General features: G+C 36.8%; 1 protein-coding gene and 1 long non-coding RNA gene across 11 annotated transcripts in view; one reads left to right on the top strand and one right to left on the bottom strand.

Moving 5' to 3' along the window:
• Positions 1-10,399, bottom strand: part of LOC129044944 (uncharacterized) — a 70,969-nt gene extending 60,570 nt beyond the window's left edge. Inside the window, exons 1-2 of the long non-coding RNA XR_008504861.1 lie at positions 10,283-10,399; positions 2,852-2,992 (exon numbers count right to left, since the gene is read on the bottom strand). This is a non-coding gene — a long non-coding RNA (uncharacterized LOC129044944). The remainder of the gene's footprint in view (positions 1-2,851; positions 2,993-10,282) is intronic.
• NEBL (nebulette) overlaps positions 1-24,783 on the top strand; it is a 399,766-nt gene that overhangs the window by 323,808 nt on the left and 51,175 nt on the right. For 8 of the 10 annotated variants that reach the window (XM_054503210.1, XM_063669620.1, XM_063669623.1 and 5 more), the window contains 6 exons: positions 3,359-3,463; positions 5,494-5,601; positions 10,620-10,730; positions 15,143-15,253; positions 20,598-20,708; positions 24,630-24,740. The exons of the other annotated variants lie outside the window; for them this stretch is intronic. In XM_054503210.1, the coding sequence (XP_054359185.1) occupies positions 3,359-3,463; positions 5,494-5,601; positions 10,620-10,730; positions 15,143-15,253; positions 20,598-20,708; positions 24,630-24,740 (657 nt within the window). The remainder of the gene's footprint in view (positions 1-3,358; positions 3,464-5,493; positions 5,602-10,619; positions 10,731-15,142; positions 15,254-20,597; positions 20,709-24,629; positions 24,741-24,783) is intronic. 10 annotated transcript variants of the gene reach the window in all.

Here is a 24,783-nt window from a genome sequence, read left to right as displayed (position 1 = left end):
CCTTTATCTAGCATTTGTGAAGAAACAAAGAATAGCCTACTTTAACATTTTAATGTAAAAAATTGAAATTTTGTTGATTTATAAATTAAAAGATTGAATAAGATTGCTCAACAAGAGATATTCTGCCAAAATTATCCATTTGTCATAGTAGCTATTGTTTTAAAGACCCCTAGATGTCTTTAGCAACATTAGAATTACTTTTATTTTAACCCAAACTCTATAGAGTGATATGAGTGCCTTAATTAGTGTGTGAAACCATTCTAATTAAAGTTTTGGAAAACATTTTCCCTGGAAAATGGACCTCTGGTAGTGTTCAGTTTCTTTTATAACTTTACATAAAGTAAGAAATATATATTTTGTGTTACTCTGTGTATCTCCCACTAGGAGGCAACAGAGACTGTTATATAAGGAAAGACACATATTCGAAGTTCTTTTGCAGATCTTAATACAATTAAGTTTTCCTTGTTTTTTTTTGTTTTTGTTTTCTTAAATAGGAGTTTCTGAAATTCTTTGTAACTAAAATGGATAATTGTGTTGGGAACAATATTTACTGAATTTTTCAGTATATATTCATTATTTTGGATATATTAATATGTATTTGTTGTGGATTTTAACTCAGTAATGGACTATATTGTAGCTTGTTACATTCATGATTATTTTATAAATACATGTTATAAGATAACTTCTAATCAGATTATAAAGTCTATATTATTATCTTTCTTTCCAGATTTTAACTGGTTAAAAAAAAAACACCTTTTTTTTTTTTTAAGTCGGAGTCTCCCTCTGTCTCCAGGCTGGAGTGCAGTGGCACGGTCTCAGCTCACTGCAACCTCCGCCTCCCAGGTTCAAGCGATTCTCCTGCCTCAGCCTCCTGAGTAGCTGGGGCTACTACTACTACTATTACTAGGTGCGCCCCACCACTCCCAGCTAATTTTGTATTTTTAGTAGAGGTGGGGTTTGACCATGTTGGCCAAGGATAGTCTCGATCTCTTGACCTCGTGATCCACCTGCTTCTGCCTCCCAAAGTTCTGGGATTACAGGTGTGAGCCACCATGCCTAGCCAAAAAAAGGCTTTTTAAAAAAACAATTAGAGGAGCCAAAATTTATAACTTGTTTCTTTCAATCAAGATGTACTCTGTGGGCTAGGTGCAGTAGCTCCTGTCTGTAATCCCAGCATTTTGGGAGGCCAAGGCAGGAGGATGGCTTGAGGCCAGGAGTTTGAGACCAGCGTGGGCAACATAGTGGGACCCTAGCTCCACAAAAAATAAAGAAATTAGCTAGGCATGGTGACATGCACCTATAGCCCCAGGTACTTGGGAGGCTAAGATGGGAAGATTGCTTGAGCCCAGGAGGTCAAGGCTGCAGTGAGCCATGATCCCTCCACTGCCCTCCAGCCTGGGTGACAGAGCAAGACCCTGTCCAAAGGAAAAAAAAAAAAAGTACTATATGAACATTTTCATGACCTTCGTGGTGGGTGCTTGCCTCCCTGATTTTATTCTGGTTAGGTTTGGGGGAACATATATTGCAGCTCCCTAATTGACTGCAAGCACTTGAGGCCAGGCTCCCTATGAGGACTATTGCTTTATCTCACATGAAAGGGCAGCTGTCTTGTGGCAGGCCACTTGAGCATCTGTTCCATTCCTAGCACTGGGCTTTCTTCCTTTTTCACTCTGAAATCCCTGGAGCATCCCCTAAGATCAAAATGCAAATTTCCTTATGGCCAGCTCTTTCCTGCTCCCTTTCAAATACTGTTTTTGGATCGCTCTACTCTATTGCCATTTTTACTGGCACCCCGTTGTTGCCTAATAAGCAACTAACTATCTTTAGCTTCTTAAGTCTCTATAGCCTTGCGTCTTTAAGAGCTACCATTTGCTTCTAAAGGTCTTTTCCAAATAAGGCAAAATAACAAAGTGTCCAATCTCCAATGGTAGAAATCATGAAATAATCATTTTTAAAATTTTCTAATTTATAATTGTTATTGATACATAATGGTTGTATATATTTATGGGATAAATGTAATGTTTTGATACAGACATACAGTGTGTATTGATCAAATTAGGATAATTGAGGTATCCATCAGTTCAAGCATTTGTAATTTCTTTCTGTTAGGAACATTTCAATTCCACTCTTAGTTATTTTAAAATGTACAATAAATTATTGTTAACTATGGTCACCCTATTGTGACATTGAATACTAGATCTTAAACTCATTCTCTCTAACTGTATTTTTGCACCCCTTAACCATCTCCACTTTATCTCCTCTCCCCACCACTCTTCCCAGCTGCTGGTAACCATCATTCTACTCTGTCTTCATAAGTTCAGCCTCCCAAGTAGCTGGGGCTATAGGTGCATGTCACCACGCCCAGCTAATTTCTTTATTTTTTGTAGAACTGGTGTCTCACTATTTTAGCTCCCACATATGAGTGAGAACATGTGAAATCTGTTGTTCTGTGCCTGGCTTGTTTAACTTAGCATAATGACCTCCAGTTCCATCCATGTTGTTGCAAATGGCAGGGTCTCATTCATTTTTGTGGCTGTATAGTATTCCATTGTGTATATGTACCACATTTTCTTTATTCATTCATCTGTTGATGGACACTTAGGTTGCTAATGAAACAATTTTTGTCGTATTGCTGCCTGTTACATTTAGCATCTTTCAGTGGCCAAACTTGGCATCCTGTTCAATTTGGTGTCTTCCAAATTCAACTTTTTGTCTATATGTCCAAATAGTAGCCTTCATCCAATTTTTTCACCTTGAAAACTCAACTGACTGTTCCAAGATTTCTCAATTTCTCTTCTAGGCACCTTTTACCCTTTCCTTTTAGGAAAAATAGTTGAATTATTTCTCTTACATTTTCCTTGTGACCGTCAATCTTCTTCATGGTAGAGTCTTTTTGTATAGGACTTTTTTCTTCCTTGCCTCTGGGTTTCTTTTCCTCTGTTCTTTTTGCTTTTCTTTCCTTCTCTTCTTTTGAACAGTATTAAATATATTCCTGTCATAAGATAAGAGCAAGACAAATTAACTTTAGTTTTCCCCACTTTACCTATTTCCACGCGTCCCAGCGCTAGCTTTCTGTTGCCACTCCCTGGTGTTGTGCATATCCTTTACATTATGTTTGCGGTTAATTGTCCTCTGCCTCTCTTACGTGTTTCATATGCTGACCTAGAGCAGGTCTGTCTTGCATTGTCTGTGTATCTCAGTGTCAGAAACCTCCTACCTCCCAGCCAACTGCAGATGGGAACTTGGCAACAGCTTTGCGGCTCTTGGTGGCTTGTAATGTGCAGTTTGCATTTCTAAGTATTGATTGCTCTTATCAGTCTCTTTGATTCTAAATTTATTTTCACATTCTGTATTTTAGCGAGAATATAGAAAGCTCTTTGAGGAAAACAAAGGAATGTATCATTTTGATGCAGATGCTGTGGAACATCTGCACCATAAAGGCAATGCCATCCTCCAAAGTCAGGTACGCACTTGCTGGCACCTACCCTCCCTGCCAGGAACCTGTAACCATCCTGAGGCCTGTCGCTCACTGCCGTGCGTCTTAACTGAGAATGTACAGTTGCAGAAAAGAATAAATCCTGAGAATATTAACATTACTTTTGAAAATCTCAAACACTATTTGCTATGTGTGTATTGGGGTCAGGGGAGCTTGAACCATATTTCAATCTAGAGGCATTTTATAAAATAACCGTTACTTCACATAATTAAAAAGTTACAAGATAGGAATTAATTAAACTATGGTCAAACTACATGATGATTTAAATTTTTCTAGTGTCTTGATTTGTCATTTTGAGCAGTAACATTAATTTTCCAGATGCAAGGTTTATTATAATTTCTTATTTCAATTATAATTGTTATTAAAAAGGGAATACAATACTACTAATGTATTCTTGATTAATATTTTTTCCAGTATGAAATTCTACGTACCCCCTGAATAAACTTAAAAAAGAATTCTCTCTAGCATACTTTAAAGTCGTTATCTATTTTTTTAAATTCTGAGCTTCAATGGTTGCAAAAGATGTCAGTTCCAGCATCTGTTAAGATAAAATATTATATCACTCTTTTAAATGTATTCTGTGGAACTTAAAGTCCATAATAATTTCATACTCACCTTCATTGGTTTTAAAAATATACAGAACAGTTCCCCTTTAAGTTTGCAAATATACATCGTTTCTAAAAATTTCTTATTTTCATTTCATTTATTACACAAAATTTTTGTTTGAGATGGAGTCTCGCACTGTCACCCTGGCTGGAGTGCAATGGCATGATCTCGGTTCACTGCAACCTCTGCTTGCTGGGTTCAAGCGATTCTCCTGCCTCAGCCTCCTGAGTAGCAGAGATTACAGGTGCATGCCACCACGCCTGGCTAAATTTTTTTTTTTTTTTTTTTTTTTTGGTAAAGACGGGGTTTCACTGTATTGGCCAGGCTGTTCTCAAACTCCTGATCTTGTGATCTGCCTGCCTTGGCCTCCCAAAGTGCTGGGATTACAGGTGTGAGCCACTGCACCCGGCCGTTTCACAAAATTCTATCCTAGTGGTGTATGCTATTATACTTCCCGATACTTTTATTGATCACTCTATCATACTCTTTGCAACAAAATTACGTCTACAAATAGGTATTTTAAAATGTGTCATATTTCCTGTTTCATAAAGTTCTAAGTTTGAAAAATTTCTCTTGGGTTGAATTATCATTAACATTATTATTTTAATAAGAAATAATTTTATAGATAATTATTTAACAAATTTTATCAAGAGCACATTTCTGAATGAAATGAAGTATAAAAACTTCTATGAGTTTAATTTTAAACAGTATATTGCTTAAAAAGCCAACCATTCTGATGGCTTACATATTATTTTTTGTTATTGGAAGATAAAAATATCACTCATTTTATAAACCGAAGTAAGATGAGGATTGACTGTAATTGAATTAAATAATTCACAATATGATATTAAATATTGCATAGTGAAATTGATATAAATCATATAAGGTCTGTGTGTTTTACTCAGTGTCTATGAAAAAATTCAGCATCCTTGGAGGACATCATCCTCCCTTTGACAGAAGAAATAGAGAATCATACCCATGTTTTCTTTCTTGTTCTTGATTTACCAATAGACATCAATGCAACTTCAAGGATCTCTCTCTTTCCCACACCTGCTACCTATGTGTGTATGCCATTTGCATATACATGTAAAACCCCATATATATGATACATATCTATATATTCCAGCCATTTGACAGGACACTTTATACTACTCCTAGAACTACATTAGTTAGTTGTTTTAAATTATTTTTATCCCTTAAGAAATTTTATATTACCTGTTTACTTTCCTTGTATGTCATTAACCAAAGGGAACCCAGTGATCAACCTAAATGGCCAGAATAATATGATTTTAGACAACAAGATGACTAGTTTTGAACATATATTTTTTCTTACTTTGCTCTGTTTGTATAAGGACTTTCGATTTATATATGCTTTTCTTTTTCCAATGAAGGTTAAATATAAAGAAGAATATGAGAAAAATAAGGGAAAGCCAATGCTTGAATTTGTTGAGACACCATCATATCAAGCTTCAAAGGAGGCTCAAAAGATGCAAAGTGAAGTAGGTCAATTAGTTTGTTACTAATTGTTTAATGTAAATTTGATGTTTTGTCATTTGAAAGGATGCAGAATGTTCAGTGGGTCTAGAAGAAAGAGTGCTGCTCTGGGTAGATTCAAGGACCTGCTTTCTAGACCCAGCCACCCACTGTCTGGGATCTTGTCTAGGTCATTGAGTTTATCTGGTCCTTAGCTTTTCTCATTGGTGAATATGGATCTCAAGCTAGAAGAGCTTTTAAAGTCCCCCTCAGTTCTAATTTTCTATGATAATATAACTGACACTTTCAGATGTTAATTTTAGCTTTTGCCTTTCAGATGTTAATGTAAAACTATGATGAGTTCATAAAAACTAAAAACGAATAGCAGGTTGCTTTATTTACCTGGCCCTTTCTTTTTTCAATGAAAATAGAACTAACATTTTAAAAATACTTAATGCATGCTAGGTAATATGCTAAGAGTCTTATACATGTCAGCTCATTTAATCCTCAAAGTAATGATGCTAGGAAGGTGTTCTCTGTAGATTAAGAATGTGTCTACTGAAATTGTCTTAGATGAAATTCTGTATCCAGTAAATGTTAATGTTTTAGGACCTGGTCAAAATCATGAATGATTCCCTTTTTTCTTTAGTTTATGTTTTAGTCTGTTTTGTGTGGCTATAACAGAATACGACAGACTGGGCAATTTATAAAGAGCAGAGATTAATTTCTTTCAGTTCTGGAGGCTGGGAAGTTCAAAATCCAAGGATTCACATCTGTCAAGGGTCTTCTTGCTGCATCATCCCATGGCAGAAGGTGGAAAGACAGAGAGTGCTTGCACACGCCTTAGAGGAGGAGATGGGAAACTCATCCTTTTATCAGGAACCCAACCCCATGATAACAAAACCATTCCCATGATACTGGCATCAATCCATTCATGAGGCAGAGCCCTTATGGCCTAATCACCTCTTAGAGTTCCTACCCCCCAACACTGTTGCATTGGGGATTGAGTTTTCAACACACGAACTTTGGGGGGACACATTCAAAGCATAGGCAACATATTTGATTGATTATTTTTTTTTCAATTAACAGTTAAGGGTGTTTTCTACTTACCTACTTTATTCTCAACCTAAGATTATGCTAAGTAACATCTCAATATTCCCCACACTTTTTTTTCCTCTGTTCCAGCGGGACTTATTTGTGTGTGTATGTGTGTGTGTTTTCCTTCCTTTTCAGGATCAGACGCACAAGGTTTTGTCTGCAACCTATATCAAAGTTTTATGGGTGCAGCTGGGTTCTTAATGCAAAGGGACAGAAATAGTGGATGCTGGTCTCAGTCCAATACAACCTTGATGCTTCATGCTAGGCATGCTCAATGAATAAGATCCTTTGTGTTGCCCAATAACAACATCAAAACAGGCAGAAATGATAACTTGTGGGCAAAAATACTCTCAGGAATTTTGTGAGCATTACCCATGCTATTCGTTGAAATGTTATAATTCATCTTCTTGGGAAAAAGGCACTCAAATATTACCGTGGTTTATTGAATAGACAAAGTTGTTTAATTTCTTCTTCAAGCAAAAAGGAAAAAAAATTACTTGTATTTTTCATGTCTTATTCAGTGGTCTCCATTCTTTTTGGCACCAAGGACTGGTTTCATGGAAGACAATTTTTCCATGGACTGGCGAGTGGTGGTGGTGGTGGTGGAAGGGATGGTTTTAGGATGAAACTGTTCCATCTCAGATCATCAGGCTTTAGTTAGGTTCTCATAAGGAGTGCACAACCTAGATCCCTTGCATGCACTGTTCATCATAGGGTTTGCACTCCTATGAGAATCTAATGCCACCACTGATCTGACAGGAGGCAGAGCTCAGGCAGGAATGCTCCCTCACCCTTGCTCACCTCCTGCTTTGCTACCGGGTTGCTAACTGGCCATGGTTGCTCTTGGTCCATGGTCTAAGGATTGGGGACTTCTGTCTTGTATCTTCTTAAGCCAATGAAGAGGAATCTGATAAAGCAATATCAAGTAACCATTTTGATTAAATTAGTTATTTGTTTCAAGTGAATTGATACTAGTGAATTTGGTCAAAGTTCAGAAACCCTACAAAAATTTACATTTAATGGAATAAATTTCCCTAGAATATCTTTTCTTCCTTTAAATAATAGTTTGTAAACACTGTATAAAGTATATAAAGTATTTTATACATTCTTTTCATTGCTTTACTATCTTCCACTGCAGCAGTACTTTTTGGATGGAGTAGAGCCACCCAATGAATGTCCCCATTTTGTAGAGATAATGTGGCCATTGTCACTGACTCACAGCCCAGAGAAAGGTTTCTATTTTCAGGAGCTATCATAGTGCTTTTGCTTAGTGGGTCTTCTGAAAGGTTAACCCATTTCCCATTTAGAAAAAAAAATGTGCAGTTTGCTGCCAGCACTGATTTAATTTTACATAAACATACTCTTTGAGGCTGAAGCAAATCGGACCTGATTTTCAACGTGAAAAAAAAATATAAAAACTGTTCTTGGAGTTATTTCTAAACAGACCTTGTCTCTAATTCTAATGGAACAGACAGGTTTATAATGTTACATTAGGATTAGAGACAAGAGTATTCTTGAGGCGAAAGGGAAATGGGTTAAGACAATATGAAGTTGTTAACATACATTTTCACTGAAAGACACAGGGATCAAAAATCACTTTCGTTTTCTGAGAACACTTCTGGCAGCATCAGTATTTCAGGCTGGGCCTCCTCTTCCAGTTTCCTCCCCTGCCCTTTTCCGTTTACCCCCTCCCCTCTTCTTTGATCCTCAGCCCTAGAAACATTCATGCTGAGCGCCGTTTTATCATTCTGCTTGCACAGTTTCTTAACTTTTTTATTTCCTTCTGTGGATAACTTTCCTTTCACCGATAAATCCAGAAACTTATAATTCATGATTAATATATTTGAATACTATGTTTCTGTAGTAGAAATGACAGTAATTTATGATTTGGGATTTTAGATAGTCTCTCTTTTCTTCACCCAACTTCTTCTCTCACTCTTGCCAAGTGAGACATGTTTTCCCTGACATATATTCCCTTTAATTATAGTCATTGACTATTAGATATTTTAGGCTCAACCATCATTTCTTGAGAAGAGTGAAATCTTTCAGTAGAAAGTATCTTTGGACCCAATTCATATGCTAAAGGCTAGAAAAATAAAGTAGCTAAAAATCTTAGACGAAGTTTGATGTAAAAAATGTTTTTAAATATAGGACTGATTAAGTAGGTATAAAGAGAATCATCTGTCTTAGAGATGTTTTTTTTATTCCCGAGAGGTAGGTTTGACTATGAGTTTCTCAAGGAACCTCTTACAGGTAAACTTAAGTATTTATGATCCCAGGAGGAGCCACTGGTATCTTTGCTATGGCCTATAATTAAGTTTATCATGCTTTCTTCCAATGCCAGATATAGGTTTAATGTGTGTGTTTTCTGGAGGAAATCTTTAAATTTGGCTTGAAAAGTTCTTTGTCTTATTTCACAAATACAGCTTTCTTCAAAAAGCATACCCAAAAGGTTTTTTTTTTTTCTAGCTATATATTTTGGCTACTTCTAGTCATAATTAACCTCCCTTAATGACTTACTTCAGTAAAATAACTTTTTTTTTTTCCAGAAGGGCTTTTTGAAGTGAAATAGCTGATGTAAATGAATGCATGAATGCATAGGCATATTTCTGTTTCACCATTTAAAGAGTCCTTTTTAGCCTGGAGATGCCCTACATTCAGCCTTGTAACTGTTATCTCTACTAATTCCACATAAGGAAGAGGAAAGTTTCTAGTCGTTGTTTTTGGTCATTGTATCTCAGTTCTTTAGTTCAGGATGTTCTCAATGCAACTGGTTATTTAGCTTTGTTAGACTTTCAGAACATCCTTTGTTTGTCTCCTTGTGGCTGTATCCACATCGTTTGTTAGATTGCTGTATGGAACACATGTGCTAAGTGAGGAGACAGCATGCTTCTCTTATTCTCCTTCATGTTTTAGAGACATTATTTATAAAATTACCTATCTCTGTAATGAATAAATAATGAACCGGGAAATAGCTTCTCATTTTGCTTGAATAACAATTTCATGCAGAATTTATTTACTTTTATCATTTTAGAGATGCAATTTGAACAAAATATTTGGCTGAAAAAATCTGGGCCCTTGTTTAGTATTTCCATATTTCACATGGATGGATATTTTTGTTATTTAGAGAGGCTGTCTTTATGGTCATAAAGCATGCATTATCACTGATTTTTCAAATGTGTAGTTCAAGTGTTAGTATTTAGAGAATCATAGCCAAAGAGTGGTAGAGTGTGTTAAAAAGGGTAATGGTGGTCTGAATCTAAGCCCCCAACTATCACCGTCGCATCTACCTTTCATTTCTTGTTGTGAACTCTCACTTAAAGGAGGAGTTCAGTTATAAGGTTCAAGATAAAATTCTCCTCACAGCACAACTTCATTCATTTCAAACACCATAGATGGTAGAGAAATATTCTCAAGTCCAAAATCATTAAAGGGAAACCACCTCCCTAACCCTCAGGCATCATTACATTTTAGAAGTCATATTTCCTGAATTTGCAAAAATCTGATGAAGAAGGATGATGGGGACATGAACGTTAATACTGCTTGGGTTTGATGGTGGTTTGAATGGCTTCCGTGCCACCAGATTTTCCCGTCAGTGGATCCACTCACCTTGGAGTAAACCAATTGGGGCAACCAGTCAAATAGCCAGTCTTGTTGGTTCTCCTCCAAAAAATGGGCCGATGTTAATCCTAAGCTTGTAAGATGTTAGGAAGCCTCACTTAGAATGATTTACCAGAGGCAGTGTCCACTTAATAATTCTCCTTTGTTTGGTAGAATTCTAAAATTTGTGATAAAGTTGAACTTATTTCCCTGTTGATAGAATGCCCCTTAGGTGGTAGAACTACCTAAGAAAACATCATTTTTGTTCTGGGAACTCTTGTTCAAATCTCTTTTCAATGGTCACTAATATTTGCTAACTTTAAAATTATGTGGTCTTATTTAACAGAAAGTTTACAAAGAGGATTTTGAGAAGGAGATTAAAGGAAGGTCATCACTGGATTTAGACAAAACTCCAGAATTTTTACATGTAAAGTACATCACCAGTCTTCTGAGGGAGGTACGATCTTGGTGTTTATTATTAAATATCACAAGAAAAGTAAAGAAATAACCCAGGAAATATTTACCTAATTCTCTACTAATTCAGTGTTTGAGATATTAAGGCATTACTCTTTTTTTTCACTTTGATCTTCAATAATAAAGTTTTGCATTTTCATTAAAAGCAAGAAAGTGTGTGTTAACATTTCCAGTTAAAGTTTCCAGATTTCCTGGGAAAACTTGCAACAGCCTTGTTTTTTGTTTTAATTGTAGCTCAGAAGCTCTATAAATAGTTTTATAGTTTTATAGCAGTTTTTAAAAAAACGTTTTGAATATGGGTGGAGAGAGCTTGATTCTTTCAAATTTAATTATTATAAAAACATTTTAGAACCAGCTTTTCCTGTCACTTTCCTGCAGCAAATGTCTCTAAAGGAAGGAGGAAAAAGACCAGAGTTCTCTCCCTCTCTTGACATTTGATATCAGAAATAAGATGCTCACATGTGAAGGTCTGGATAAATGCTACATTACTTATAAGTAGTTTGTGTTCTAAGTAGGGAAAAATAATATACTTAACATATAGAACAGAGGAACTCATGTCCACTTTTTATTTTATTCTCTGCAAAAATTTCCCCAAAAACATAATGTTGCACTTTTTGCTCACAAGTAATATATTAAACTTTCTTAATATTAAGACCTTAAAATTAAAAATATCATGTCTATAGTTCACCCCTTTAAAAGCTATTTTTTTTTTGTTTTTTAAATGGCCAAAATGTAGCTCATAGCTTTTCCAAATCTGCTTACATACTCTTTATATTAAGGGAAAGTGTTCCATAAGTATAAATGTAGTACATAATGTAATATATGTATATATATTATACACAATATAATAATATATATTATGTGATATATAAATGGAATATATATTACCTATATATATGAGATTTCATTTCATTTTGAATTTTTGAACTGAGAAAACTATTCCTGAAGGAAATCTCTTAGACCAGTGAAATAAATTTGAGATTAATTACCTATAGGAGCACATCATCATGAACTTCTTTAATAAGCAAATGCTAACTGGCCATACCATCTAACTGGTTTTAGAAATTTAATGTGATTCAGTGTTGTAATATATATTGTGCTGAAATAGACATGTAATTCCTATAAGAGTTATCTTGCTACACTATCTTTTCTCACTTCTAGTTCCTGGTAAAATTTTTGAAGTTGAAGGCTAAGCAAATGGCAACTTCCTAGAGAGTAGAGCTGTGGGTATTAGAGGCTAGGGACATAGTGGCAGGAGGAGAGAATGGGGAGAGGTTGGTTAATGGATACAAAGGAATGAGCTCTGGTGTTCTGCAGCACTGTAAGTTGAATATGGTTAACTATAATTGATTGGATATTTTTAATAAGCTAGAAGAGAGGATTTTGAGTGTTCACAGCACAAAGAAATGATACATGTTTGAGGTGATGGATATGCTAATTACCCTGATGGGATCATTATATGTTGTGTACATGTATTAAAATATCACTCTGTATCCCATAAATATGTACAATTATGTGTCAACTAAAAATAAGAGGAAAAAAGAGAAATAGTTGGCCATAAGGCTTTTCGGAAGAAAAAAGTTTAATAATAATTTTTAAAAGAATTTTAAATAATGACAACTTCCTACTACTGTTGTCTTCCATTTAAAAATACACTATTTATGTTAATTTTTTTAAAGGAGAATCTTTTTTTTTATCACTTATATACTAATGGCAATGTGAAGTCTATTTTGAGATTCATAAATGACTTTACTATGTGCCATTGCCTTTTTCTTTTATTCCTGTTTTGGAGTGAGTCTTGATTTATTAATTCAGAATACATGCATCAAGGTAGGAAAAGGCTCAGAACACTATATTGTATTGGTCTGTTCTGGCTGCTATAACAAAATACCACAGACTAAGTGGATTAACCAACAGACTTTTCTCAAAGTTCTGGGGACTGGGAAGTCCAAGATGAAGGTGCTGGCAGATTTGATTCTTAGCGAGGGCCCTCTTCCCGGCTTGCAGACAGACACCTTTGTGCTGTGACTTCAGTAGAGGGATAGAACTGTGGTGTTTTTCCTCCTTCATTTAGAGATATTAATCTTATCAAGGGAGTCCCACTCTCACAATCCCATCTAACCCTAATCACCTCCCAAAGGTCCCACCTTCAAGTACGGTCACAATGGGGGCTAGGGCTTCAACATATGGGTTTTGGTGGGACAGAAACGTTTAGTTCATAACAACTATGATGCCAGGTGAAATAAGCCAGGCACCGAAAGACAAATCCTGCATATTCTCAATTTTATGTGGAATCTAAAACACTTGAACTCCTAGAAGCAGAAAGTAGAATGGTGGTTACAGAGGCTGCAGGGTGGTAGGAATGGGAAGGTGATAGTCAAAGAGTTCAAAATCTTTAAACGGGAGGAATACTTTTTTTGAGATCTAGTGCACAGTGTGGTGAAGATAGTACATAGTGCACTTCAAAATTGCTAAGAGAGTAAATTTCAAATGTTCTCACCACAAAAAAGTAAATATTTGAGGTAATGGATATATTATTTAGATTGATTTAATTATTCCACATTGTATTCATAAATTATGACATAATTTTGTACCCCATAAATATACACAAGCATAAATTGTCAACTTCCAATAACAATTTTTTAAAAATTAAAAAATTAACTTAAAAAATAGTTATAGCTTGTCTAATTTGAAAAAGAGGACTTTTGGTAACTTAATTAAATTATTAGTTCCCTTTCTAAGTGTAAGCATTTAGCTTCAAATGAACTTTGCATTTTTTACTTTGTGGTTTTTACATTGACATTGCATTAGAGTGTTCAAAGTATTATTTTATACTTCATTTCCTATGATTTCCCCCATTGCCCTTTGACATTACTAGAACAAGTATTTTTATTTTCGTTTCACCAGGGTGGAAATCAAGGTTGAGCTACTTAAAAGTCCTCCCAAAGGTCACACCACCAAATAAATGAAAGAGGTCTGACTTTCACCTGGGTCATTTGACTCATGTCGTTCCAAAATTATAAAACAGCCCATTCCAATGTCTAGTAAGCTATTAGTTGAGCAGAGGACAGGCTAATTTAATTATATTGGATGAAGGGAAAGTAACATGAAATTAACCCTAGAATTAACTGGAACCTGATTTCTTATCAATAAAGGAAATTTTCATCTTTCATCTAGCAAGTTAATCATAAATGCAACTTAGTTGAATAGGAGTAAGATATTTATGATTTTCATATGCAATTAAGTAAGAAAACAAGCAACTCATTAGCAGAGAAAAATAAGTTGTATGTAAGTATTCATAGAAGACATTTGGATCTACTTAAAATATGAAATTCAAATGGGTGAAATTCAAACTATTATTAATTTGTAGAAAATATTTTGGTTTTACAATTCTTTAAACTGCAAGGAGACAGCCTTCCAAAAGCAAAGCCAATAGAGAAGATAACAGAACCAAGAGATGCAGGAAGAGAGACATCATGTGGATTCCAACTTGACAGTAACTCAATCTTTGGATTTTCTATTCCATGAGTGAATGCATCTCCTTTTTGGTCTACCCTAGTTTGAGTTGGGTTTCTGTCATTTGCAACCTAGGAGTCACCATCACCATCATCATCACTATCATCATCATCATCGTGAGCCATAGATTCCATCATCTATGCAGATTTCATTATCTATGGATGATTCCATTCATCGTCATGAATGTTGAGCCGTAGATTCCATCAGAGATAGTAAAGAGGGCCTTGAAATATTCTGAGGCTTGTAGAAGGGTAAAGTAAATACCTGAAGTAATTGTGATGGATAGTGCTTGAAGTATCTGCTTTCAAGTACCATCTATCAGGCTGTGGTGAGCCCAAGTAATTGAAACTCCTAATAGCTTATTAGACATTGAAATGGGCTGCTTATAATTTTGGAATGACCTGAGTCAAATGAAAGTGGTTTCTGCTCACTTTTTAAACTTTAAAAAAAAACTTTGGCTACGTCAGTCCTTTTGATTTTGTAATTTTCCATTCTTTTGCAACCATGTTCTTTTTTGGTAATGCATGTTTTATAGACAACTTTCAAAAATACTTTAAATAATTAATAAGGAGCATGTATTCTTAAGATCTTCCTCACCATTGAAAGAGAAGATGTCTTTAAAAAAAATCCACTATGGTACGAAAACATATTGACTAAAAGTATGAAAAGGAAAAGGCTGAAAATATGGGAAGCCACTCTGAACTTGGTAGACGGGAAAATGAAGTGTCTGTAGGAAAAAAGCATGAATACTTAGCTGTCTGATTCATTCCTTCCTAGTAATATTTTCTCATTTCTGTGATCTCTAGAAAACATGTGGAATAGCACACTGAATAAAGTGATTCCTGCTAAGTTTTGAACTGTGATATTCTTGTCTCATAGAAAGAATATAAAAAAGATTTGGAAAATGAAATAAAAGGGAAAGGAATGGAACTTAATTCAGAAGTTCTTGATATCCAAAGAGCAAAGCGAGCCTCTGAAATGGCGAGTGAGGTGAGTATGTTTATTTAACACCTTAGATGAATATGTTTTTAGCTAATTTTCTTATCTGTCAATCTTTCTCAAAGGTTCTATACATCTATAACTTTTATATGTAAGTGATTGTAAATAGCTATATCCTTGTAGTCTTTTCTTGGACTATTAATTTTTTTTAAAATCCCTTTTCTATGTGATGTGAGAAAAATGGCCATTTCCCCATTTTGGAGAAAATCCATATAATAAACGAAAATAGTTTAATGAGATTTAACTTCATCTTTTAAGCAGGTAAAAGGCAGGTGATTGGGAAGGTATGTTATTATGGTCCATCAGTAACTGCAGGTAGAAAGTTCACATGCTTTGCCACTCATAACCCAACTGACTCTCCCAGTCTTTCCCTGGCTGCTGAATGAACCTTATTCAGCCTCTTTATCAAATGAAAGTGGTTTCTGCTCACTTTTCATGCACTTTATAAGGAGAACTGAAATGTCTCTGAAGTGTTTTCAGTCCTGTAATCCTTGTATTATGTCATTACTTTGGGTCATATAGTATCACTGTGCTTTTAAGAGACTTTGGCTGAATTTAGTAGTGAAAGAGCTTAAAGCCTTGTCCCCATATTTTGAAACTCTGATTATAATGATGATGATGATAGCGATGATGATGGTGATGGTGACTCTTAGATTACAAATGACAGAAACCCAACTCAAACTAGGGTAGGCAACAAAGGAGATGCATTCGCTCATGGAATAGAAATCCGAAGATTGAGTTACTGTCAAGTTGGAATTCAAATGATGTCTGTCTTCCTTCATCTCTTGGTTCTGTTATCTTCACTATTGGCTTTGCTTCTGGAAGGCTGTCTCCATTGCAATGAACCCTCTTAATAACAGGATAACTCATATCTATGGCCAGTAATCCCAGTGGGAAGTGAACATCCCTTTTTATAGTTCCAATTAAAGTCTTAGGTTTGAATCTCCTTGGATTAATCTCTATCCTGTGCTCACACCTGACCTAATCATTGTGTCTGGGGTTGGGGGAGTAGAATGTGCTGATTATCCTCTCGTGGTCACCCATTTGTTGAGGTAGTTTAACAGTGTCTTATATAAAACATTCTAAATTTTTATGTGTTTAAAACATGACCTTAATCTTGGCTATGTTCACATTCTTTAAGTAAAGGAAACATTTAAAAGGCACTTTAGTAGAATTAAAAATATATGTGGGGACTAGGAAGGTGATGGAAATCAATCCTTCCCAAGGGTATGGATTGAGATAACTTAGAGGTCATTTCCCAAAAGGAAATCATGGAACTTTTTACCAGAAGGAGGAGGAATGGATGCCGGTCAGCCATAAACAACACATCCCCATGGTGAGGTCTGTGGCTAACATTGTCATCACATTATCCCTACATTAGTCATTTTCTGCAAATTCTTCTGTTGCCATGACATGTCCAATCCACATGCAGAGATTGTCTTGTAATTACTTGTCAGTAGCATGTGTAAAAGTTGTTTTATTCTCTCAATGGCAAAGTACAGACAGATGCAGTTGAATGGCAGGATGGCGGCTGGAGCAGCATTAATTGGGCCTTATTAGGAGAAAGAAGGACTGGCCTAGGAGAATAAGATTGAAAAACTGGAAGAAGGTGTCAGGTGTTGATCATCTCCTCTGTGCTATGCACTCTCATTGATCCTCACAATGAATCCTCCATGGAGGTACAGACATACTGTGGAGATATTATGTGTTTGGTTCCAGACCACCCTAATAAAGCAAATATCACAATAAAGTGATTCGCATGAACTTTTTGGTTTCTCAGTACATATACATGTTATGTTTATACCACACTGTAGTCTAAGAAGTATGCAATAGGCTTATGTTCAAAATACATCCATATCTTAATTAAAAGTACTTTATTGATAAAAGTACTAATGATCATCTGATCCTACAGCAAGTGGTAATCTTTTTGCTGGCAGGGGGTCTTGTCTCTATGTTGATGGCTGCCGACTGATCAGGATGGTGGCTGCTGAAGGTTGGGGTGACTGTGGCCATTCCTTAAAATAAGATGACAATGAAGTTTGCCACATTAATTGCCTCTTCCTCACATGAAAGATTTCTCTGTAGCATGTGATGCTGTTGATATATTTTACCCACAGTAGAACTTTTTTTTTTTTATTATACTGTAAGTTTTAGGGTACATGTGCACAATGTGCAGGTTAGTTACATATGCATACATGTGCCATGCTGGTGTGCTGCACCCATTAACTCGCCATTTAGCGTTAGGTATATCTCCTAATGCTATCCCTCCCCCCTCCCCCCACCCCACAACAGTCCCCAGAGTGTGATGTTCCCCTTCCTGTGTCAGAACTTTCAAGATTAGAGACCATCCTCTCAAACCCATTGCTGCTTTAATGACAAAGTTTTTGTAATATCCTAAATCTTTTGTTGTCATTTCAACAGTGATCCCAGCATCTTCACAAGGATTTAATCTTAATAAACCACATTCTTTGCTTGTCCATCGGAAGCAACTCCTTATCCATTCAAGTTTGATCATGAGATGGCAGCAATTCAGTCACATTTTCAAGTTCCACTTCTAATTCTAGTTCTCTTGCTATTTCCACTGCATCTGCAGTTGCTTCCTCCACTGAAGTCTTGAACCCCTCAACATCATCCATGAGAGTTGAAATCAACTTCTTTCAAACTTCTATTAATGTTGATATTTTGTACTTCTCTCATGAATCACTAATGTTCTTAGTGGCATGTAGAATGGTGAATCTTTTTCAGAAGGTTTTCAATTTACTTTGCCCAGATTCATCAGAGGAATCACAATCTATGACAGGTATAGCCCTATGAAATGTATTTCTTAAATAATAAGCCTTGAAAGTAAAAATTTTCCTTGATCCATGGGCTGCAGAATGGATGTTGTGTAGCAGGCATGAAAACATGAATATCCTTATACAGTTCTATCAGAGCTCTTTGGTGACCAGGTGCATTGTAACTGAACATTAATATTTTCAAAGGAGTCTTTCTTTTCTGAACATTAGGTTTTGGCAGTGGGCTTCAAATCTTCAGTAAACGATACTTTAAACAAATGTGCTGTCATCCAGGGTTTGTTATTCCATTTATAAAGCATAGGCAGAGTATATTTAGCATAATTCTTAAAGACCCTAGGATTTCCAGAATGGTAAATGAGCATTGGCTGCAACTTAAAGTCAACAGCTGCGTTAGCCCCTAGTAAGAGTCAGCTTGTCCTTTGAAGAATTGAAGCAGATATTGACTTCTCCTCACTAGCTATGGAAGTCCTAGATGGCATTTTTTTCCAATAGAAGGCTGTTTTGTCTGCATCAAAAATCTGTTGTTTAGTGTAGCTAGCTTCATTAATTATCTTAGCTAGATCTTCTGGATGACTTGCTGTGGCTTCTCCATCAGCACTTGCTGCTTCACCTTGCACTTTCATATGATGGAGATGGCTTCTTTCCTTAAACCTCATGAACCAACCTCTGCTAGCTTCCAACTTTTCTTCTGCAGCTTCTTCACCTCTCTCAGCCTTCACAGAAATGAGGAGGGTTAGGGCCTTGTTATGGATTAGGTTTGGTTTAAGGGGATGTTGTGTCTGGAATGTTTTGTCTGGTTGATCTATTCAGACCACTAAAACTTTCTCTATGTCAGCAATAGGGTTGTTTCACATTCTTATAATTCATGTGTTCACTGGGGTAGCACTGTTAATTTCCTTCAAGAACTTTTCCTTGGCATTCACAACTCGAATAACTGTTTGGCACAAGAGTCCTAGCTTTGGGCCTGTGTTGGCTTTTGACATCCGTTCCTCACTAAGCTCAATCATTTCTGGCTTTTGATTTAAAGCACGTCTCTTCTTTTTACTTGAACATCTAGGGGCCATTGTAGGGTTACTAATCCGCCCAATTTCAATATTGTTTTGACTTAGGGAATAGGGAAGCCCAAAGAGAGGGAAAGAAATAGAGGAACAGCTGATCAGTGGAGCAGCCAGAACACACACATTTCTCGATGAAGTTCACTGACTTATAGGGGTGCATTTGGTGGCATCTCCCAACAATTAAAATAGTGTTGCAGGACTTCTCCTTAGTTCAGCTAAAGACAGGATCCTTGTACCATGGCCATGAAAGTTTAGGCTCACAGACGGTTTGAAGGGTGAGTAAAGCAGAGTTTTATTGGGTGTAAAGGAAGAAAAGGGGGAAACAGGGACTCTTTGCAAGGCCAGAGTCCCTGCTAGAGTGCTTCCCGCCTCACAGTTTGAATACCAGGTTCCACACAGGAAGAGGAGGGGCCAGGCTCCTCCCTGCTGCAAACTGCCCGAACTTCTGTGGCTCCACCCCAGTACATGCTCTTCCCAGTGTGCAGGCCAGTTGGAGTTTTGCCAGCGACCCCATCCTATCTGTCTGTCTCAATAGTAACGTCAAAGATCACTGATCGGCCAGGCGCTGTGGCTCACACCTGTAATCCCAGCATTTTGGGAGGCCAAGGTGGGTGGATCACCTGAGGTCAGGAGTTCGTAACCAGCCTGGCCAACATGGTGAAACCTGGTCTGTACTAAAAATACAAAAATTAGCTGGATGCGGTGGCTCATGCCTGTAGTCCTAGCTACTTGGGAGGCTGAGGCTGGAGAATCGCTTGAACCCAGGAGGCACAGGTTGCAGTTAGCCGAGATCACTCCACTGCACTCTAGCCTGGGCAAAAGAGCAAGACTCTGTCAAAAAAAAAAAAAAAAAAAAAATCACTGATCACAAACCACTATAACAGTTTGAAATATTGTATTACCAAAATGTGACACAGAGACACCATGTAAGCACATACTGTTGGAAAAATAGCACCGATAGGCTTGCTTGACAAGCAGACTTGCCACAAACCTTCAGTTTGTAAAAAAATGCAATATCTGCAAATCACAATAAAGTAAAGCACAATAAAAATGAGGTATGCTTGCATTACTACCTTCATTTTGCAGATGAGTAAACTGGAAAAGTTAAGCATTCTCAGTGTCATACAGCTGGTGAGTGCTCTGGCCCCCAAGTTCATCTGTTTTGTACAACAGCAGCTCATTTAAACCCACCTCCCTATCTTCCAGCCCCAAAGAAAATTGCCAGTGAAGATTTTCACATGGCAACTGCCTTTGTATACTAAACGTCTTCGGAGCTTTGCATGCCCTTCTTCAGTGAGAACGAGATAATCGTTCTAAGCAGTTCAGAAAATTTAGTTGTGAGTGATCATTCATAGTACTCAAGGAGCTTCGTTACCTCTTTTGTAAAATATGTTTAACTATATATTTTTTTTGGTATCATTGACTGCAGATGCATGTTTGCCCATTGAGTGTTTGAATGTCGTAAAATGTTGTCTTTTGCAGAAAGAATACAAGAAAGACCTGGAGTCAATAATTAAAGGGAAAGGAATGCAAGCTGGCACTGACACCCTTGAAATGCAGCATGCCAAGAAGGCTGCAGAGATAGCGAGTGAGGTTAGTAGGGTGCGTGATGCAGGCCTTAAGACTCAGATTTTGGAACCTAACAAATTGTATTAGCAACTTGATTACTATATGGAATTTCTCAAAGCATTGTGGCTGGTTTAACAGTTTGGAATGGAGACTCTTCCAAAGCATTATGCCTGTTTGAAAATTTACAGTTTTTGCTTTGCTCATATCCTTCCAATATATCAAAAAAGCTTGGTGGGAGGCATTTTAATTGAACACACACACACACACACATACACTCTCCTGCACGCCTTATTTCAGAATACAATAGATTTAATGATAATCTAGGCTATGATAAATGTTTTCATGGTGTTTTTTGATGGATCGTGTGCTGCTTGGCATATCTGTATTTCCAAATTTCTGAGCAGAACTTCATATATGGACAGTTAACATGAGAACAATAGTCATTTCTGTTTGATTGCGTGTTCTTAAAATAGACTTTGTTGACATGATCAGCATGCCTGAAATTTCTACACAGTCAGCATTTTGGGTGGAGGTATGATATAACCTGAATGACCATGTTCATTCATCTAACACCAGTTTTTTCTTCATGCGATACAGGATATTGATTTAGAAGTTTTGTCTTAAATTCTGTGACAGGATGGATATCACATCACAAGGTTGTAGGAGTCAGACCATATGCATACTTTTCAAAGGAAATACCCTAGAACTTTCTCTGTACCTCTTGAACTTCCCCAGAAAATCTGAGAATATAAAAGGATCGCTGGAGTAAAGAAGACTTGGGATGTGATGATTTTATAAACAGTGTATGTGAAGAAAAAATCAGGGTGCAGGTGAAGGGGTCCTGCTCACTTATCTCAAGGCTGGTTAGATGGGGGCTTCAGTGGAGTATTCTGAGACCCGTTGTGTGACCTTTGCACTTAGGAAGAGCTGACTCAGGACTGACACCTTACAGGAAATCTGGAAGGCTAGAGGTAGCTGCTTAGCTGCTAGGGAAGTTACTGTTGTTTTGAAAATGACTGACATCCCCAGAGTTAGGCACTGGCCAGGGAAATGGGATTGCCATGATTGAATAAGACAAAGGAAGTGGAGATGGTATAGGTTTCCTGATCAATAAATGTTCCATTTTGAAGTGGTGACCAGGTGTGGACGGCCAGGAGCGTGAGGAACAGGTACTTGAAAACCTCCTTTATCCCTTTCCTACTTCTGTTCTCCTCCTGAGATGTAGTCATTGTTATAAGTTTGTTATGGAACCTTCCAAATTTATTTTGTGTTTATATAGATAAACATACACATGTACACACAGAGACTTAAAAAAATCTTAAATGGGGTCAGACCCCATTTAAGTGGTTGATTGTTTTCTCACTTTATATTAAGGATTTTTTTCCGTGTTCCTTCGTATAGGTCTACCTCATTCTTACAGAAAAATGAAGAGTTCTATAACATGGATGTGAATATGTGACCATTTATCTTTTGTTGTCTACAAGGGAAATATGTAATGGGATCTCAACATTACAGGCCAAAACTAGAATCCCTAATTTTCCCCTAGGTTAGCTTTCCCCGATCTGCTTCTCTGCAAATGGCACCAACCAAAGCACAGAAGTCACTTTGATTCCTGTCATCAGCATGCTTTATTGATGCCACCCCCATAGTGGTGGTCTAAGTCCATCTTTCTTGCCACCCTAGTCCTAAGCCACCATCTCTATCCTCTAGATCATTGCCATAGCTTCCTAACCAGAATTCTGCTATTATTGCCTTCCTAGTAGACATTCTTTTTTTTTTTTTTTTTGAGACAGAGTCTTGCTCTGTCACCCAGGCTGGAGTGCAGTGGCGCAGTCTTGGCTCACTGCAAGCTCTGCCTCCCAGGTCCTAGTAGACATTCTTAACCCAGCAGGAGTAGAATCCTTGAGGGAATTAAATGAAATTTTGTTAATCTCCTCACATGCAATTCTTTAGTGGTTTCCAGTCACATCCAGTGTAAATTGATTAACTTGGCTCTGGTGAAGTCTCCACTCTCAGGCTGAGAGTCTTAGTCAATAAAACCCCCCAAATAATAATAATAATAATAATCTCATTTGCATATAATCATAGTCAAGTCCCATTTTGCCTAAATGACAGGCTCAGATCCTTTTCAACCAGTGTTCGGGACTTTGCCATAGTTTAATATCAAAAGTTTATTTTTCAGATAAAGTCAATGGATCATATTGTGACACAAATGACCCTCAAGAGTCAGGCCTTCCCATATTGCTGGGCTTGACCATGTGACTTTCTTTAGCCAATGAGACATCAGCAAATGTGACTCAGACTATAAGCACACTTCTGCATTAGGGTTTGCCGTCTTGGAATGTGGATGCCGCCATGTTGTTTTAAACCTTCTAAGTTTTGGTGTGTTTTGTTATGCAGACAACAAATAACTGATGCAAAGGGTGTCTAATGTAGTCTATGTGCTTTAGAACACATTTACATTTGAAAGTTCATATTGGAAGATTGTTACATTCTTTTACCATCGGACCTTGGTGGCTGTCTGTTATCAGTGCCTCAGTTTCATCATATTTGTTGGCCTTCAAATGAAACATTTTATCTTGGGGCTTTAAACAGGCTGACTAAAACAGAGTGCTTTTTATAGACATAGTAATAATTGAATATTATTATTTTGAAAGTTAAACATAATTAAATTTTTATTTAGAAAAGTGATACTGGGAGTGTAAGTCAGTAAAAACAGGAAGGGTTATGAGTGGAAGACAAGAGGCAAAATACTCCAAGACTGAGATTTTTGTTTACCACTTGTCTAAATTTGAGGATCTACTAATAAGCAAACCAACATTTACTTTGCAGCAGAGAATCTACAAATCTGGAGTGTGTCAGCATAATAAATAATTGTTTTAAAGCAAATTTAATTGGCTATAGTTAATAGTTTTTTTAAAAATAACATTTTTCTTTGAAGAATAATATACATATAGAAAATGCAAATTTATATATGTACAGCTTGCTGAATTTTATAATCAGTTTTCAAATGTGACAAAAGTCCCTAAAGACATGTGTGCCTGTGTAATTATGACTATCTTGTAAGCAATAGGTAATCCAATTCCAACTGGCTTAAACAGAAAACACAGGTAACTTATTTGTTGTTCTTATGATTGAACAGTAGAAAAATTCCTAGGCACGACTTGATCTAGGACTCAAATAATGAGATTTAGTTTCAGCTTTCAGTTCTTAGGTAGACATTCTTGTTTGCAAAGAGGCTTCCAGTGGCTCTTATGTGGAAAAAAAGATGTGTGCATCCCGGAACCAATTCTACAGTGTGGGTGATAGGGATAATGATTTATTAAGTCCAGCAGAGACCAGAGACTTGGGCCAGTTTCTGGATGGTTTAGGAGGGGGAGCATTGAGTTGTCCAGTGGCAAATCAGAGAGCCGTTGAAGGGAATAATGATTTATTTAACTCCAGTGGAGTCCAGAGATTTGAGCCAGTCTCACCTAAGCTGGATGGTTTAGGAGTGGGAACATTGAGTTGTCCAGTGGCAAATTAGGGAGCCAATGAAGGGAAAAGAAGGGGTGGATTCCTGAGAAGCACCCAACACTTATTCACTACAGATTGAAAAACAGCAATTTTACAATCACTCTTGACTGACACTTAACTAAGCCATATATGACCCAATAATATATCAAGTTTATCATATTGAAATGTTAAATTTCCCCCTTGGCTAGCTCTGTTTTTTCTTCTTCTTAATTCAGATTAGCAGAAAAAAATTCTTCTGATTACTGGTGAATAAGTTATACTAAGTTGTATTCCTACCACAAGTAAAAACTCTATTATTCTATAGAAATAAAAGAAATAAGGATTCAACTTCATTCCAAAAGACATGGTATTGATGTCAAAATGACATCTCGATTTTTGAGCAGTTTCTCAAATGATTGGAGAGCACTAACTGTGTTTCATTTTCTGCAGAAAGACTATAAAAGAGATCTGGAGACTGAAATTAAAGGGAAAGGGATGCAGGTGAGCACAGACACTCTTGATGTCCAGAGAGCTAAGAAAGCATCCGAGATGGCCAGCCAGGTAAGACAGCAGCGAGATACAAAGTTTAAAATAAATGCCGTGA

This window comes from Pongo pygmaeus, chromosome 8 (assembly GCF_028885625.2).
Source record: "Pongo pygmaeus isolate AG05252 chromosome 8, NHGRI_mPonPyg2-v2.0_pri, whole genome shotgun sequence".
In the NCBI taxonomy this organism is placed as follows: Eukaryota; Metazoa; Chordata; class Mammalia; order Primates; family Hominidae; genus Pongo; species Pongo pygmaeus.
Note: the sequence above shows the minus strand (reverse complement) of the source record. Positions and strands in the feature narration are given on the sequence as shown.